A 15,640-nucleotide genomic window follows, 5' to 3' on the forward strand; every position below is an offset into this window, starting at 1 on the left:
CAATTGCGCGGTCATGCAACACTGTACCCATATGATATTTTGATAATTTCTTTCCCCACAAATAGAGCTTTCTTTTGGTGGTATTTTATCACCTCTGCGGTTTTTACTTTTTTTTTTGTTTATAGCAAAGAGTGACAATTTTGAAAAAAATAAATAAAGATAACAATTTTTTACTTTTTGCTATAATAAATATCCCATAAAAAAAAAAAAAATTCCCTCAGTTTGGGCCAATATGTATTCTTCTATATTTTTAATACCAAAAATATCACAATAGACATACATTGATTGGTCTGCACAAAATTTACAGCGTCTACAAAGTGAGGATAAACTTATGGCATTTTTTTTTTTTACTAGTAATGGCGGCGATCTGCGATTTTTATCGTGACTGCGATATTGCGGCGGACACTTTTGGACACTATTTTGGGACCATTCACATTTACATTGATCATTGCTATAAAAAAAAAATGCAGATTACTGTGCAACTGTGACTGGCAGGGAAGGGGTTAACACGTGGGGGTGATCGAGAGGGTTAATTATGTTTCCTAGGGAGTGATTCTAACTGTAGGTGGCGGGGACTCACCAGGGAAGGAGACCAATCAGTGTTACTCTGTACTGGGAACACACAATCGGTCTCTTCTCCTCTGACAGGACGTGGATCTGTGTGTTTAAACACACAGATCCACGGTCCTGCAGTGTTCATAGGCAATCGCAGGTCCCTCCGGGCCACAGAGCACATGCATTGGGTGCCTAGCGACAAGGCGGGCGCACGCGCCCCCTTGAGGCTCAGAAGAAAAGACGTCATGACGGTGGCCCGGAGAGACAAAGGGTTCCTGCCGCCGTCATATGACTATGCGTGGTAGGGAAGTCGTTAAACGCAAAACTAAAAATGTAATATATTTGAGCTTACTAATCCTTTAGGTGTAGTGGCTACATTAGTTTTCTTTTTCAAGCTTTTTCCTTCCATGCATGGCAAAGAAATGGGTTTAACTAAATGCCACCCCTTGTCTACTTATACAAGCCCTATATAAAATTCCAAGTTCCTCCTGTCAGGCTTAGATAAGACTGTGAACTCTCCCTGCTCCTACATGTCAGGGCTGGGGGCAAGCGACCGGTTACTCTGGCACCCAGTGCTACATTACTAGGAAGGGAAGAGAGTCAAAGGCTTCTAATACTCAGAAGCACCAGATATTCAGGTATTTCTCTTTGTCCAGGATATTAAACAGGCAGGGAGGGGGGACATTACAAATACAAGGTGAATATTAGTGGCGGGTGGGCAATTAAGTGAACCGGTTGCTATGCAAAGACAAAGCACAGGTTCACTTTAGGAGGGCATCAGCCATAATATTTGCACTATCAAATTACTATTTTAGGTTTACTCAAAAAATAAATATATTTAAACACAACAACATGATTTATAAATAAGCAAACACTACAAAAGAGATGGATAAGTAATGGACAAAGATGAAACCAATAGATTTTTTTTACCCAATGATTCTCCTCTCTGAGTACTCCTTTCTCTTATTAGTGAATGGTCCAGTGAATCCCAGAAAGCCCCGACAGTGCTGGATACAAGGGTCACCAACATCCTGCAAAATCCTTTTTGGTGTTCTAGCCATAAGAATGCCACACGAAGACAAATGTCTGAAAAGAAAAGAATTGGTGAGTCAGACGAGCAAAACATCAAGGCTGAGGTATTTCATATCATCTGAAAGCCTGGTTATAGAATTTCTCAGTGAGGCTGTATGCCAATAGTGAAGCTGGGTGGCTGCCAGCTGGGCAGTCAAAGGAATAGTGAACCTGGACAGCTGCCAGCTGGGCAGTCTAAGGAACGGTCTCTGCCTGATTACCAAAATTATAGTTTACACCAGTCCATTGTTATACATTCAAAAGAATGAATAGGATTTATTTAATCCATGTGAAAAAAAACTGTTACATACTCCATCAATATTAATCATTACAACATACAATTACAGCCCAAAAAAATAGGCATTGGGAGATTTTCCCCTCTCCTCCTTTCAGGACAAAAAGTGAAAAGGTTACAACTTCTGACAATGTTTTCAGGACCCTTTCACACTGATCGGTTTTTGATGCAGTTTTGTTCAGCTTGCAGTCTGCCCCTTCACATTTCTTTCACAGGTGTCGCAGAACAGCAAGTGAGGAAAATTTTCCCCAATGAGATTGTAAGCAGAAATAAAAATCTTCTATATTGTGGGGCACTAACTGGCAGGATTGTAGACAATGTATGGTTCACCTACACATAGTGGGTAGCGGCTTCAGGGCTTAGGCTCAGTTCACACTACTACAATAGCAAAGTCTTACAACTTTGTCTGCGACTTCCTTACGATCTGGATGCTAGGTCTGAAATCACATTCAAGTCCAACCAAAGTAGTGCAGGCATCTTTTCTAAAGTCGGAGCGATTTGTGTAGTGTCAGTTAGGATGGCTCTCATGAGGAAACATTGAATTTGACACGTCTTGTGACTTGGGGTCTCACAAGTCAGATCCCTGCTGAACCAGCTGAATTTTAATCTGTCTATGGCCACCATAAGGGTATGCACATCATGCTAAGCAGTCTTGCCCAACACACAGACAAGGCAATCGGCCTTATATCCTAAGAGCTCAGTTTTGCGTTGCAGTGGTGTGCTCTGAAAAAAAAAAAAAAAAAAGTTAAAAAAAAAAAAATAAAAAAAAAAAAGGGGGAAGAGGACATGCTGTACTTTTTTCATCACAGCATATCACAATGCAAGTGCAATCAGCAATCTGATCGCTCAGTTCTTGCAGCGGGGGAGCAATGCTGCATCCACCTGAGTATGTTTGTTTTTTTATAGACTCAAAGTTTCTTAAAATATTGACATGTGGATTGAAATTTGCTTGAAAAAACAAGAAGAAATCAAAGCCATGTGACGTTGTGGTGATCAATGGCTTTGTTGAAGCCACCAACTAAACAAGGGTCTTTTTTGGAACAAGTACAGGTCAATGAAAAGGTTAAAAAGGAAATACTGTAAACCTCAGGAACCATTTAAATCCCACTGTACTCTTCAGAACCCCCAAAGAAACCCTTAATATAGTTTGTTAGGGGGCTCATTTATTCAGGTCATGATATAATAGTTTGCGGCATACAATTGGACTTGCTCTGTAATGCTGAAAACGTTTCACTGCCTATCCAAACAGTCTTCACAGGTAGACAAAATAACCTCAGACACATTGATGCATCAACATAGGAGGGTGAGCTCTGCAGGTCAGGACTTGGCAGTCACCCTACCTATTAGCGAAAAGCAATAGTCTTTCAAGTACAGTGAGCTGCACATTTTGACAGAAAAAGACAAATGGTTTGCAAGAGGCATAAAAAAGGCCATCTACATTAATTTGTAACAGCCATCCTAAACAGTGTGGAGAGCCTTGGACACCATCTGTTACCCAAATAGGATTTTTGTACTCACCGTAAAATCCTTTTCTCTGTAATTCACCGACCGACACAGCTCCTCTCTGTAACTAAATGGGTTGTTTAGCCTGCCATTAGGAGAACTAGGCAAAATTGTTACACAATACACAGAACTTTTAATCCCACCCCAGGGGGCGGACCCTGTGCCAACAACCCTCCCCACTGCTCCCAGCAGATTCAGTACGTCAACAAGCAGTATAACGTAGAGAAAAGGAGGGGTGGGTGCTGTGTCGGTCGGTGAATTACAGAGTAAAGGATTTTACGGTGAGTACAAAAATCCTATTTTCTCTTATATTCACTGACCGACACAGCTCCTCTCTAACTAAATGGGACGTCCCCAAGCAGTGCCAAACGAGGGGTGGGAAAAAAACAGCATAAAAACTTCATCCACCATGGCAAGTGGGAACTAGTGAAACTAAACCCACAAAAAAACAGCAGTGTGTGGAAAAACTCCACCATATAACCGGGCATCCTCAACAGGAGTGATCCTCAAGACCGCAACATTGCGGAAGTAATGCAACAGTGCATTAACAAAAACAGTACTGTGTTTTTATCGAAAAACAAGGAAAAAAATGAAATTGCAACTACACGGCCACCTGCAAAACTTTGCTGCCAAAACAAGCATCAGCCGATGCACAGACGTTGACCTTGTAGAACTTGGTAAACGCATGGACAGATGACCAGGTCACCGCCTTACACACCTGAGCAACAGACACTTGGGTGTCGGAAGGCCCAAGACGTTCCGATTGCTCTTGTAGAGTGGGCCGTGACTGGAAAGGGGGGGCACCTGCCCTTTCAAGGCGTAGGCTTGGACTACAATCGGTCTGATCCACCTGGAAATGGTGGCCGACGAGACCGCCATGCCTTTCTTAGGACCAGCTACCGAAACAAACAGTGAGTCCGACTTCCGAAAGGGAGCTGTGGCAGATAAGTACACCTTCAGAGCCCTAACCACATCAATAGTGAGAAGGGCTACCTCCTTGGGGTGCTTCGCCTTAGGACACAACGATGGTAATACAAGGTCCTCATTGATATGAAAAGCCGAAACCACCTTTGGTAGAAAGGACGGTTGCGGACGCAACACCACCTTATCCCTGTGGATGATCAGATAAGGCGACTTGCAGGACAAGGCTGCCAATTCCGAAACCCTCCTGTCCGATGTGATGGCCACTAAAAAGACCACCTTCTGTGAAAGGGTCAACAGGGGAATCTCCCTGATATTCTCAAACGGCAGCTTCTGAAGCACCGACAACACCAGGTTCAAATCCCATGGGGGTAACGGAGGACGCACCGGAGGGACTACGTCGTACCCCCTGAACGAAGGTACTCACTAAATTAGTGAGACGCCAGGGGTCACTGAAAAAAAGACAGCCAGGGCTGAAATTTGCCCCTTAATGGTGCTCAACGCCAATTTCTGGTCCACTCCATGCTGAAGAAAAAGCAGGATCCTCGATATAGAAAAGGAGCGCGGATGCCACCCTTTCTCCTCACACATGAAGATGTAGGCCTTCTAGGTACGATGGTATATCTTCCATGAAGATTTCCGCGGCCTCAGCATAGTTGGAATCACTGAGTCCGACAGACCCCGATTCCTCAGCACCTGGCTCTCAATAGCCATACCATTAAAGCCAGCGATGGTAAAGCAGGGTGAAAGATTGCCACTGCGGAAGGACCTCCTATCTCAAGGTCCAGTCGCCAGGGATCGTCTGCCACCAGACGCACCAGGTCTGCGTACCAGGGCCGCTGAGGCCAATCTAGGGCAACCAGGATTACTGGAATCCCCTTGGCTTCCACTCTGCGAAGTAGACGGGGCAACAGTTTTAGTGGGAGGAAAAGCGTAGATCAGCTGTTACTGATCCCACGGAGCCACCAGCATGTCTGACGTGTCTGCCCACGGATCTCTCGTCCTGGACACGAATCTCTGCACCTTCCAATTGAGACGGAAGGCCAAGAGATCCACATCAGGCGTGCCCCATTTCAGGCACAGCAGCTGGAATATCTCCGGATGCAACGCCCATTCTCCTGGGTCCAGCATCTGACGGCTCAAATAGTCCGCCTGCCAATTTTCCACCCCCAGGATGTAAATGGCTGACAGGGCCGGAACGTGTCTCTCTGCCCACCGAAGTATGTGAGCGACCTTCCGAGTAGCGGCCGAGCTTCTTGTTCCCCCTTGGTGATTTATGTACGCCACAGCCGTGGCGTTGTCAGTCTGTATCCTGGTCGGACTCCCTTGAAGACACGTCGACGTGTGAAGGCACAGCCTGATCGCTCTCAATTCGAGCAGATTGATCGGCAACTTTGATTCCTCCGTCGACCAGAGGCCCTGAGCCGACAATCCCCATCACTCCACCCCAGCTGGACAGACTGGCATCCGTAGTGATCACCGTCAGTTCAGAGGAAGAAACGATTTTTCGGACTGAATCACTGGGGACCTCAACCACCAGATCAGAGAATCCCTGACTGATTCGCTCACCTGAATCTGCCAATCCAGGGACAACGGAGCTTTGTCTCATTTTGTCAAAATCTCCTTCTGCAGGACTCAGGTGTGGAACTGGGCATAAGGTACTGCCTCGAAGGAGGCCACCATGAGTGCCAGTACTCGCATGCAAAAGCGGAGCGACGACCACTTGCGATTTCATCAGTAGCTTGACCTCAGACCTGAGAGTCAGCAATTTGTCCAAGGGGAGAAAAACTCTCACTTCCCTGGAGTCCAATAGTAAACCCAGGTACTCCAGACGTGGAGTTGGTACAACCACCTACTTCTTTAGGTTCAACAGCCACCCAAATTCTTGCAGGGTCTGCATGGTGATCGCCACATCCTCCTCTAATTCTGAGGCGGAAGATGCTCTCAGGAGATCGTCTAGGTAACCCACTATCGCGATCCTGCGCTGCCTCAGCAAAGCCAATACTGGAGCCAGTAATTTGGTAAAGACTTGGGGGGCTGATGCCAGGCCAAAAGGAAGAGCCACAAACTGGTAGTGGGCTTCCCCTACTGCCAAATGCAGAAATTTTTGATGCCGAAGGCAACTGGGTATGTGCAGGTAAGCATCCTGGATGTCCAAGGACGCCAGGAAGTCCCCTTGATGGAGTGCAGCACCTACTGAGCGAACGGATTCCATTCTGAACCTCTGCACCTTTACAAAGTGATTGAGGGCTTTTAAGTCCAAGATTGGACGTACCCCTTCCTTCTTGGGAACCACAAACAGATTTGAGTAGAACCCCTGGAAGCAGTCCGATTCTGGAACCGGTACAATCACCCCCTGATTCAGCAAGTCTCTTACTGCCCCCAACAGGGCCTCCCGGCGAACCGGGGACACAGGTATGCTGGAGGGGAAAAATCTGTTTGGCGGCCAAGAGAGAAACTCCATCTTGTAGCCTGTGGAAATCAGATCGCAGACCCATTGGTTGGATAACTGGGAGGTCCATTGGGCTGCAAACTCCCGAAGACGACCCCCCAACTGATAAGTGGGTGGGGGCAAACCTTCATGCGGTAGCACTTTTGGTCACAGGCTTGTTAGGCTTGCGGTTCCAGGGACACTTCTGACCGTCCATGGGCATCCTGTCGGGCTGGGGGAGTTTTGCCGAAGCACCAGTCGGACGAAAAAGCCGCTTGCGAGTGGAAAAAGGGGGCCCTTGCCTGCGGCCCGGGACCGTGGTTACTTTATTTAACCTGGATACTGGGGGGTCCACGACCGGAGGAGCCGACCACTTTTTGAGAAGGCTTTCCTCAAAGGGGTAACGCACCGCCAAATTTTTGGGGAGCGAAAAAGGTCAGTTGCAGGCGACCCCATTCCCTGTAGATAAATTTGTCAAAATAAGTCAAATACGGGAACACCTTAGGTGAACGTGCTGGCTTGTGGGACCCAAAAGGGATCGGTACATTAGCAGAGGGATCCGCTGGCTCCTGAATCATCAGGGTATCACGCACAGCTATGATAAGTGCTCCAACAAGCGCTTTGTTGCGCCTGGACCCGGACGGGGAATCATCTTCACTGTGCGAACGGTCCTGGTCAGCCTCGTCTGATAGGACAATAGGACAGAGCAGGGGTCGCCAGCCGCAGCAGGGCCCGAGTCTGCATCAGAGCTCTCCCCAGAGGGGGGGGGGGGGGCAGGAGCCACTTACGTGCACCTTTCCTTCCACATGCCACCTCTATCTTAGCAATAAAGAGTCAAGGACCGCCGTCAGGGTGTCCATGCGCACTGCGCTATCCGCAGGTGACCCGGTTGCTATAGCCTGGATTTCGGGGGAAGAAAACACCAGTTTCTGAAGCCATGCTGACCCTAGCCTGTCTGCCACCTGCAAGGGGACTTAGGAAGGACAGTGAAGGTCCCGCCCTCCTGCTGCCGCCCCGTGGGGGGGGGGGTACTTAGCGCTAAACTCACCACCCAGGGGCCTCTGTGAGTGCCTGTAGTCCCTAGGAGGTTCCCAGTTGCAGAGAGGAGAAAACTGTGTCAGCAGCAGCTGCTTATAACAGCGGTGAAACGTTCTGCAGAGCTAGCTTCAGTGTTCAGCAAGAAGCCATCCAGCGTCCTGTACCACAGTGGACACAGGAAACAGCAAGTGAGAGCACATGCAATGCTGCCACAAGAGAACTGCGGCGAAAAGAGCGCTCAGGCTTCAAGTAAATGGCCGCCAATGTGACTAATAGGAGATCCTAAAGAAGATGGCTGCTGAAACTCACAAGGGGAATACAGGCTTTCCCACATCCAAGATGGCCGCCGGACAGCACCATGTGGTGACAGAACAAACCTAGAACAGTGCTGCCTGCCTACAGCCAGAATAACCTCCACAGACCCTTTTGGGACCCCCCCAGACTGGGACCAGGACCAACGCCAGCCGCACAGAGCCCCCACAGGTGAGAAACCAGCGAACACACACACCGCCCGCAGCGCATGCAGCCACCCCCCTCAGAGGGGGGAAGGAGGTGAGATAGGGACTAGGAAGAGAAGATAGGGAGGCGAGGTGGCCCCCCGAATCGACCCCCCAGGGAATGCCCAGCTGCTCACCCCACCGAAGCAGGGAGAGCCGTACTTACCAGTTGTGAAGAGCTGGGAGACATTCCATCACAGACCTACTCCTGCGCAGTTACAGGGTAGCTGCTGGCCCCGTATACTGTGATCCAGACAGCAGTAGCCCGGTCATATGTATATCCCGGAGCATTTAAGCTCACCGACCCCCTCAGGAGCTGAGGCATGTCATGGCCTGCCGAGCCGAGCCTTAGCTGCGGCCTGCTCACGCTCGATGACCGGACTGGGCAGACTACAAGGATAATCATTAACCAGCCGGCAGTTGATAGAAGATCCCAGGATCTTTCATCTTGCGCAAAAAACATCAAACCTGCAGCAAAAACATGGACCGAGAGGGCCCACAGGGTTCCTAGGTCATTCTCCTTACTAGGCAAAATAAAAACTGAATCTGCTGGGAGCAGTGGGGAGGGTTGATAGCACAGAGTCCACCCCCCTGGGACGGGACTAAAAGTTCTGTGTATTGTGTAACAATTTTGCCTAGTTCTCCTAATAGCAGGCTATACAACCCATTTAGTTACAGAGAGGAGCTGTGCCGGTCGGTGAATATAAGTGAAATTAGATTTTAAAATAGACAACTTGGCAGTTCAACACCTCCAGTCATGTAACTTGAATGATTAATACCTGTCTCAGACATAAAGAGGTTGTATACCCTCCTGTATATTTTGTACCTATAGGTAAGCCTAGAATAAGGCTTACCTGTAGGTACTGTAAATATATGTATACTGCACCGCTGATGTCATTGTCGCATTCGTTCTTTAGGAACAGCCGCCCAAGCCTTTTCTTTAGGAGCGTGTGCCATAACCGGCAGCTCCCTCACAAGATTGATGCCACGGGGTTTTGGCCAGTCACACAGCCGGAGTCTGCGGCCTCAGAGGGAAACCAGGCGAAGATGAGTGCGGGGACGACACGGGCTTCGTTTCCAGTTAAGTGTCACATAGGGCTGCAACTAACGATTATTTTCATAATCGATTAATCGGCCGATTATTTTTTCCATTAATCGGATAAAAAAAAAAAAAAACTGAAAAAAAGGGGAGAAATTTATATATATATATATATATATATATATATATATATATATATATATATATATATATATATATATATATATATATATATATATATATATATATATATATATATATATATATATATATATATATACACACACACATATGCGCGCGCGCGCACACACACACACACACACACACACACACACACACACACACGTGTCCCCCCCCCAGTATAGATGACACATTCCTCCCCTCTCACATGGTGTCACTGCCCCACCTCCTCTCAGTGCTCCCCTCTCCCCCCCCCCCTCTGGTGTCACTGGTTTTCTCACCCCTTCATGGTGGAACTTCCTAGCGTGTTTTTGGGTTGCCAGCACCTATGAAAAATGAAAATGCGATTTTAAAAACGCAAAACGCGGTGCGTTTTTACTACAATTTTCATTCATTTCAATGGAAAGCTGGGTTTTTGGTGCATTTTTCAAAACCACACAAAAGATGCAGCACGCAGGACTTTTCAAAACGCACCCCCCGCCCCCCCCCCCCGTAACGCAGTGGTGTGAAGAGTCCCATTGGATTGAAAGGGAAGCACTTTTCTCGGGTCCTAAACTGTAAGCGGTGTCATCAACCGGGTTGTGTTGTGAGGCAGAATATGTAGTTGTCAGAACAGGATGTAGAGAAATACAAATTCTTTGCCAGGTAAAACTGCCCTCACATATGTATATCATTTGTGTATGTAATAGTTTGAATTCGGGTTTAACATGCCATAATGATTTTAACATTCTGGTGGTTAGGCGTTTAGGGACCTCAAATTTTACACAGAACAGGACATAAGCAGCCTGCCAGTTTAATTTTAACAGACATATTCACTTATTTTTTTGGAAAGGATTACTGTATAAAGAAAGTGACTAATGTAGTCAACGTCCAGATTAGATGATACATTTCAGTACGCCATGTAACTGCCTTGCTTTCATCTTTCATAAAACAAATGTGTTGGCAAAGTGTAAACAACAATAATAGAACACCAGAGCAATTATACAGTGAACGCCGCGCTGGGGGTGTCGTCAGCGTGCAGCGCACCGCCGCAGGGTGTACCAAGATGGCCGCCAGCTCCGGAGCTAGGCCGAAGCCTCGGTCTTTCCTAAGGCCGCGGCCCGCTCCGCGGATCACATGGTGCGGACCAACTAATCGATAATGAAAATCGTTGACAACGATTTTCATTATCGATAATATCGATTAATCGTTTCAGCCCTAGTGTCACATAATGTGCTAGTATGTGATGCATACTAGCATATTATGCCTTTACGTTGCAGTGATAGTTAAAAAAAAATTATTATAACGGGTGGTTTTATAAACGTTCACACCTCCTATCATGCGTTTGGACAATTAACTTCTGTCTTCACATATCTCATGAAAATTAGATTAAGGAGGCAGTTAGGCAGGCCACACATTATGCAATTTTCTTTCCTTCAACCCGTGGTTGAAGGAAATAAAATTACTTGATTGCCCCATCAGCCCAGCATGATCTCACACATGCAAAGTGGGGAGCCAGCTGTGAAACATCTGGAATTCACAGTCGGCTTCCAGTCATAAAAGGTGTCACTGGCCTGGGTGAAGACAATGCTGGACTCCTGGACTTTGAGTACCTGTTTAAGGGCTGGTTCCAGATGCAGTCCAGTGAATTTTTATTCTGCAAAATGCATGGACAGTGTTTCACATGGATTCCAATGGCCCTAGTTCACAGTGCAATATATATATTGTATTTTTGTGTATAGATTAGAACGCATCTGGAAAATGGCAAAACACATCAAAAACCAAAATGCACACATCCTCAATTGAGATGAAAAAAATAAATAAATAAATCGTAATGCATTAAAAATGTGCATGCAAAAAACGCATTCAGAACGCAGAAATTGTGACGTGAACTGGCCTTTAAAGTTAGTAGCTGCTGTATTTGTAGTTTGAGGTTAAATTATTATTATTATTTTTTTTAAACTAAGCATCAGCCATTAGTGTATTCTGATAGAACAGCAGTTACCCCTACCAGAATACAACGTTCTGGTGAGGGGGATCCCTCCATCCACCCAGCAGGAGCAACGAGGAAGCGAAAAAAATAAATCTACCTGTCTATTAGCCTTAAAGAAGAAGTACAGCCAAAGCTGGTTTGGCTGTATGTCTCCTGTGGATCGCAGTTCATTCACTAGCTCTTTTCTCGCAGAGCCCTGAGTAATCAGTTGTGTTTGAAAAAAAAACAAAAACAAAAAAAACAAAAAAACAAAAAACAAACACTATTTAACTCCTTGCCACCCGCACATCATCAAATGACGGAGGAGCGATGGCAGCTCTCGTTCTGGGTGGACGTCATGACACTGCCCCAGAAAGGCTGCTTCACGTTCCTAGGACAGGGTGGGACCCCGATCTCTGTAAAGCGCAGATGACGCGGCTCTTTAACCACGTGATCGGCTGTGTCCAATCATAACTGGTCACATGTAAATGCGGAAGTGCCAGTAATTGTCTCTCATCGCCTCACACTGACAGTGTGTGGCGAGCAGAGCCGATCAGCGGCATTTCCTTGCAGGGGACACCCAGACAGGTTATCATCAGTGCCCCAATTACAATAAAGCCCCCCAGTGACACCAATCAGTGCCTCCCATCTGTGCCCTCCAGTGCTACCCATCAGTGCCTCCTCATCCGTGCCACCTATCAGTGCAGCCTCATCAGCACACATCACTAAAGGATAAAAATTACTCATGTACAAAATTTACTGACAAACTAAGAAAAACTTTTTTACATTTTCGGTCTTCTTTCTTTTGTAAAAAATAAAAAACCCAGCAGTGATTAAATACCACCAAAAGAAAGCGCTGTGTGAAGAAAACGATTAAAAATGCATTTGGGTACAATGTTGCATGACCGCGCAATTGTCAAAGTGCGACAGTGCTGAAAGCTGAAAAATGGTCTGGGCAGGAAGGGGGGTGAAAGTGCCAGATATTGAAGTGGTTAAGGGGTACAAACCAAAAACATGCCAATTCTGCCGGTAAATAACTTCAAGACAAAGACTTGTAACAGGAAATCCTTAATGTATGCAAGCAAAGCATACTGTATGCATAATGAAACAGTTGAACAGAAAAGAACAAAGAACAGAAGTCTGCAGTATTCAGCAAACACTGGCTTTATGTGAAATAATGGAAAGGTATTACATAACATGGCACAATATCAGCTATTCAGGTCACCTCACCTTGATGTGACCTCTAGTTACTGCTATGTGGGAGAATCTGATAATAGAGCTGCACTGCAGACAGAAATACAGACCAAACGGGTTTGTATGAGACCCCTTTCACACTGGGGCGCTTTGCAGGTGCTACAAATAGCGCCTGCAAAGCACCCTGAAACAGCTGCTGCTGTCTCTCCAAGCTCCGAGCACCCTTTCCCATAGAAAACAATGGGGCAGCGCTGCAAACCCACCTGCAAAGCGCTGCTGCGTGGGTGGTTTTAACCCTTTTTCGGCCGCTAGCGAGGGTTAAAACTGCCCCACTAGCGGCCGCATAGTGCCGCTAAAACTACAGTAAAGCGCCATTAAATAAAGCGCCGCTTTACCGCTAGCGACCGCAACGCCCCAGTGTGAAAGTAGCCTAAGGCTCCAATACACGCTGAAGCTCATAAAACGGCCATTTTTGGGAGTTTGGGCTTTTTTTTTTTTTTTTTTTTTTTTTAACAACCCATAAACTCCCCGCTATGTCATCTTATGTGTCCATGCACACATGGACGTTTTTGTACATTTGTCAGCAGTAGAGTTTATGGGCTGTTTTCTGAACGACATAAAATCGCATTCAGGAGTCGTTTTTCTGACCACAAAAAAAAAACGCCAAACGCTCATAAACACTCAAAAAACTTGGCTTACCAACGTTTTTTTGATCCACTGAAAAAGGGTTAATAAACGTTATTGCAAAACATTAAAAAACTTTGAAAGACTCACTGCAAAGCTACTGGCATTTTTATAACATTATTTTTAACGTCCATTGTGCATGGAGCCTAAAACGTATTAAAGCGGCAGTGGAACCATTATTTCAGTATTGTTCACAGGTCTCATCCACAGATTAATGAAGGGAAGCTGCAATCCTTTCACACCTATCTACTATAAGAAAGCACACATCCATACATACATACATAATCTACCTGAGAGATAGTATGTACTTTTCCAGTTAGCAAAGGCTTTTCACTACCTCCCAATGTATAGTCACAGATGATTATGTAATATTTCACAGTCATTTCAAATACACACAGTGCAGAGGCTAGGGAGTAACATCCCCGCCCTTTGGCCCTCCTTTTGTCTATCACGTACTCTGAACACAGCCATGTTTACAAGCCAAGGCCTTGCTGGCAGCATTGCACGTCCTAGCAATCTTTCAGCTCTGCATGTACGGTATGATACAAAGTTATGACTTCCTGAAAGCCTCATTTGACCACTATGTTCCCTGTCTGCAACTCAGCTATTGTTGATAAAAAAACATTTACTAACAAGGGTCTACATTTTCATTGACAGATGCCTTAAGAAATGTTCAATCGTTTTTCTTTTTTTTTTTCCCGCTCCAAGTTTTGTTCCATATATTATGCATAGAAGGATGTTATACACAGATTCAGATAAATATATATATATATAAAATATCAAATGAAGAACATTTCAAAATATCAGCAGTCTAAAAAGAGTAATCATACAGTAAGGTTATAGTAATTTGAAAACCACTGTCAACAATATATATATATATAGTATTAAAGTCAGTCATTGTAAAGGATTTTTTTTGTAATAACTAAACATGTTATACAAAGCTGCTCCGTGCAATGCTTTTGAACAGAGCAACCCTGCTTCACCTTTTCTACAGTGTCCCGAAGGCACTCCTGGCTCATCTTGTCTTCCAAGTAGAGCAACCCCCAGCAAGGTACTCACACAGGCTCGACCCAGAGAGGAGAATCTTCAATTGGGGACATTACTTCTGCTAACCTGGGAGAGCCAGTAGGATTTGCAGGGATTTCCTCTCACTACCTGTTTTGGCTATGGGACAGAAAGTGAATCTCCCCAAAGAGACACAGATAGGAGAAAAAAAAAAAAAAAAGTCAGACAGGGGTTATAACCCCTCCCTTACTCTTAAAAAAAAATTAAAAAGGTTTACCCTATAGTTCTACTTTAAAGCGAGAGTTCCGCCATTTAATTTTTTAAGTCAGCAGCTACGAATACTGCAGCTGCTGACTTAAAATATGGACACTTACCCGTCCAGCACGCCCGCAATGTCGGCACCTGAAGCCGATCCGTCGATTGGCTGCTGTTGCCGCCATCTTGGGTATGGGAATCAGGAAGTGAAGACTCGCACAAGGACGGTCCCTGCTGTCTCTGGGATCCGTGTGTTTCCCAGCAGACAGCGGGGGCCCCGCAGGAAGTGGTGTAAATACCCGCAGATTCTGCGGATATCTATGCCTAGAAGTGGGTGCAGATACCTGTATTATACAGATATCTGTACCTCCCTCCCCCTGAAAGGTGCCAATTGTGGCACCGGAGGGGGGGGGGGGGTGTTTCGATGAGCGGAAGTTCCACTTTAGGGTGGAACTCCTCTTTAAGGCAAAAAAAAAAAAAAAAAAAAAAAAACCTTTAGTCTGGGTTCGTGCAATGCAGATGCAATGCACATATGTGAACCAGAGCCACTGAAAAGAACATATTTTCAAACAATTTGCATATGTGTGAATGCAACCTTAGCTTTTACAACCACTTGAAGTGTATTGTATGTACCCTGATCTCAAGCAATGTCTAACATTCCTTAGCCCTTGTACACACGGTCAGAGAATCTGTCGGAATGAGTCTTATCGGACCGTGTCGTCAGATAATCCGACTGTGTGTGGTATGCATCGGACCGATTTTGTCCGAATCTCCGTCCGACCCAATTTTCCAACATGTTGGAAATATTTCCCGACCAACTGGGCCGGACGGACCTAATCCGATCATGTGTAGAGGATTTTGATCGGACCAAGCGCCACACATGCTCAGATCAAATTCCTACATCAAAGCTATTGGCTACTAGCCTGAATGTAGTCCCATCGTAACGAAATAACGTCATCACATTTTGAATGATCGGATTTTTCGCCAACTTGGCCCGACCGTGTGTATGCAACAGTTTCGG

At 45.8% G+C, this 15,640-nt stretch overlaps 1 protein-coding gene across 1 annotated transcript in view; it reads right to left on the minus strand.

Moving 5' to 3' along the window:
• Window positions 1-15,640, minus strand: part of COQ10A (coenzyme Q10A) — a 58,942-nt gene that overhangs the window by 17,642 nt on the left and 25,660 nt on the right. Inside the window, exon 2 of the mRNA XM_077483376.1 lies at window positions 1,486-1,641. Coding sequence (XP_077339502.1) covers window positions 1,486-1,641 — 156 coding nt within the window. The remainder of the gene's footprint in view (window positions 1-1,485; window positions 1,642-15,640) is intronic.

The sequence above is a fragment of the Lithobates pipiens genome, unplaced genomic scaffold (assembly GCF_037356315.1).
Source record: "Lithobates pipiens isolate NorthernLeopardFrog02 unplaced genomic scaffold, aLitPip1_a1.2 Scaffold_16, whole genome shotgun sequence".
NCBI lineage: Eukaryota > Metazoa > Chordata > Amphibia > Anura > Ranidae > Lithobates > Lithobates pipiens.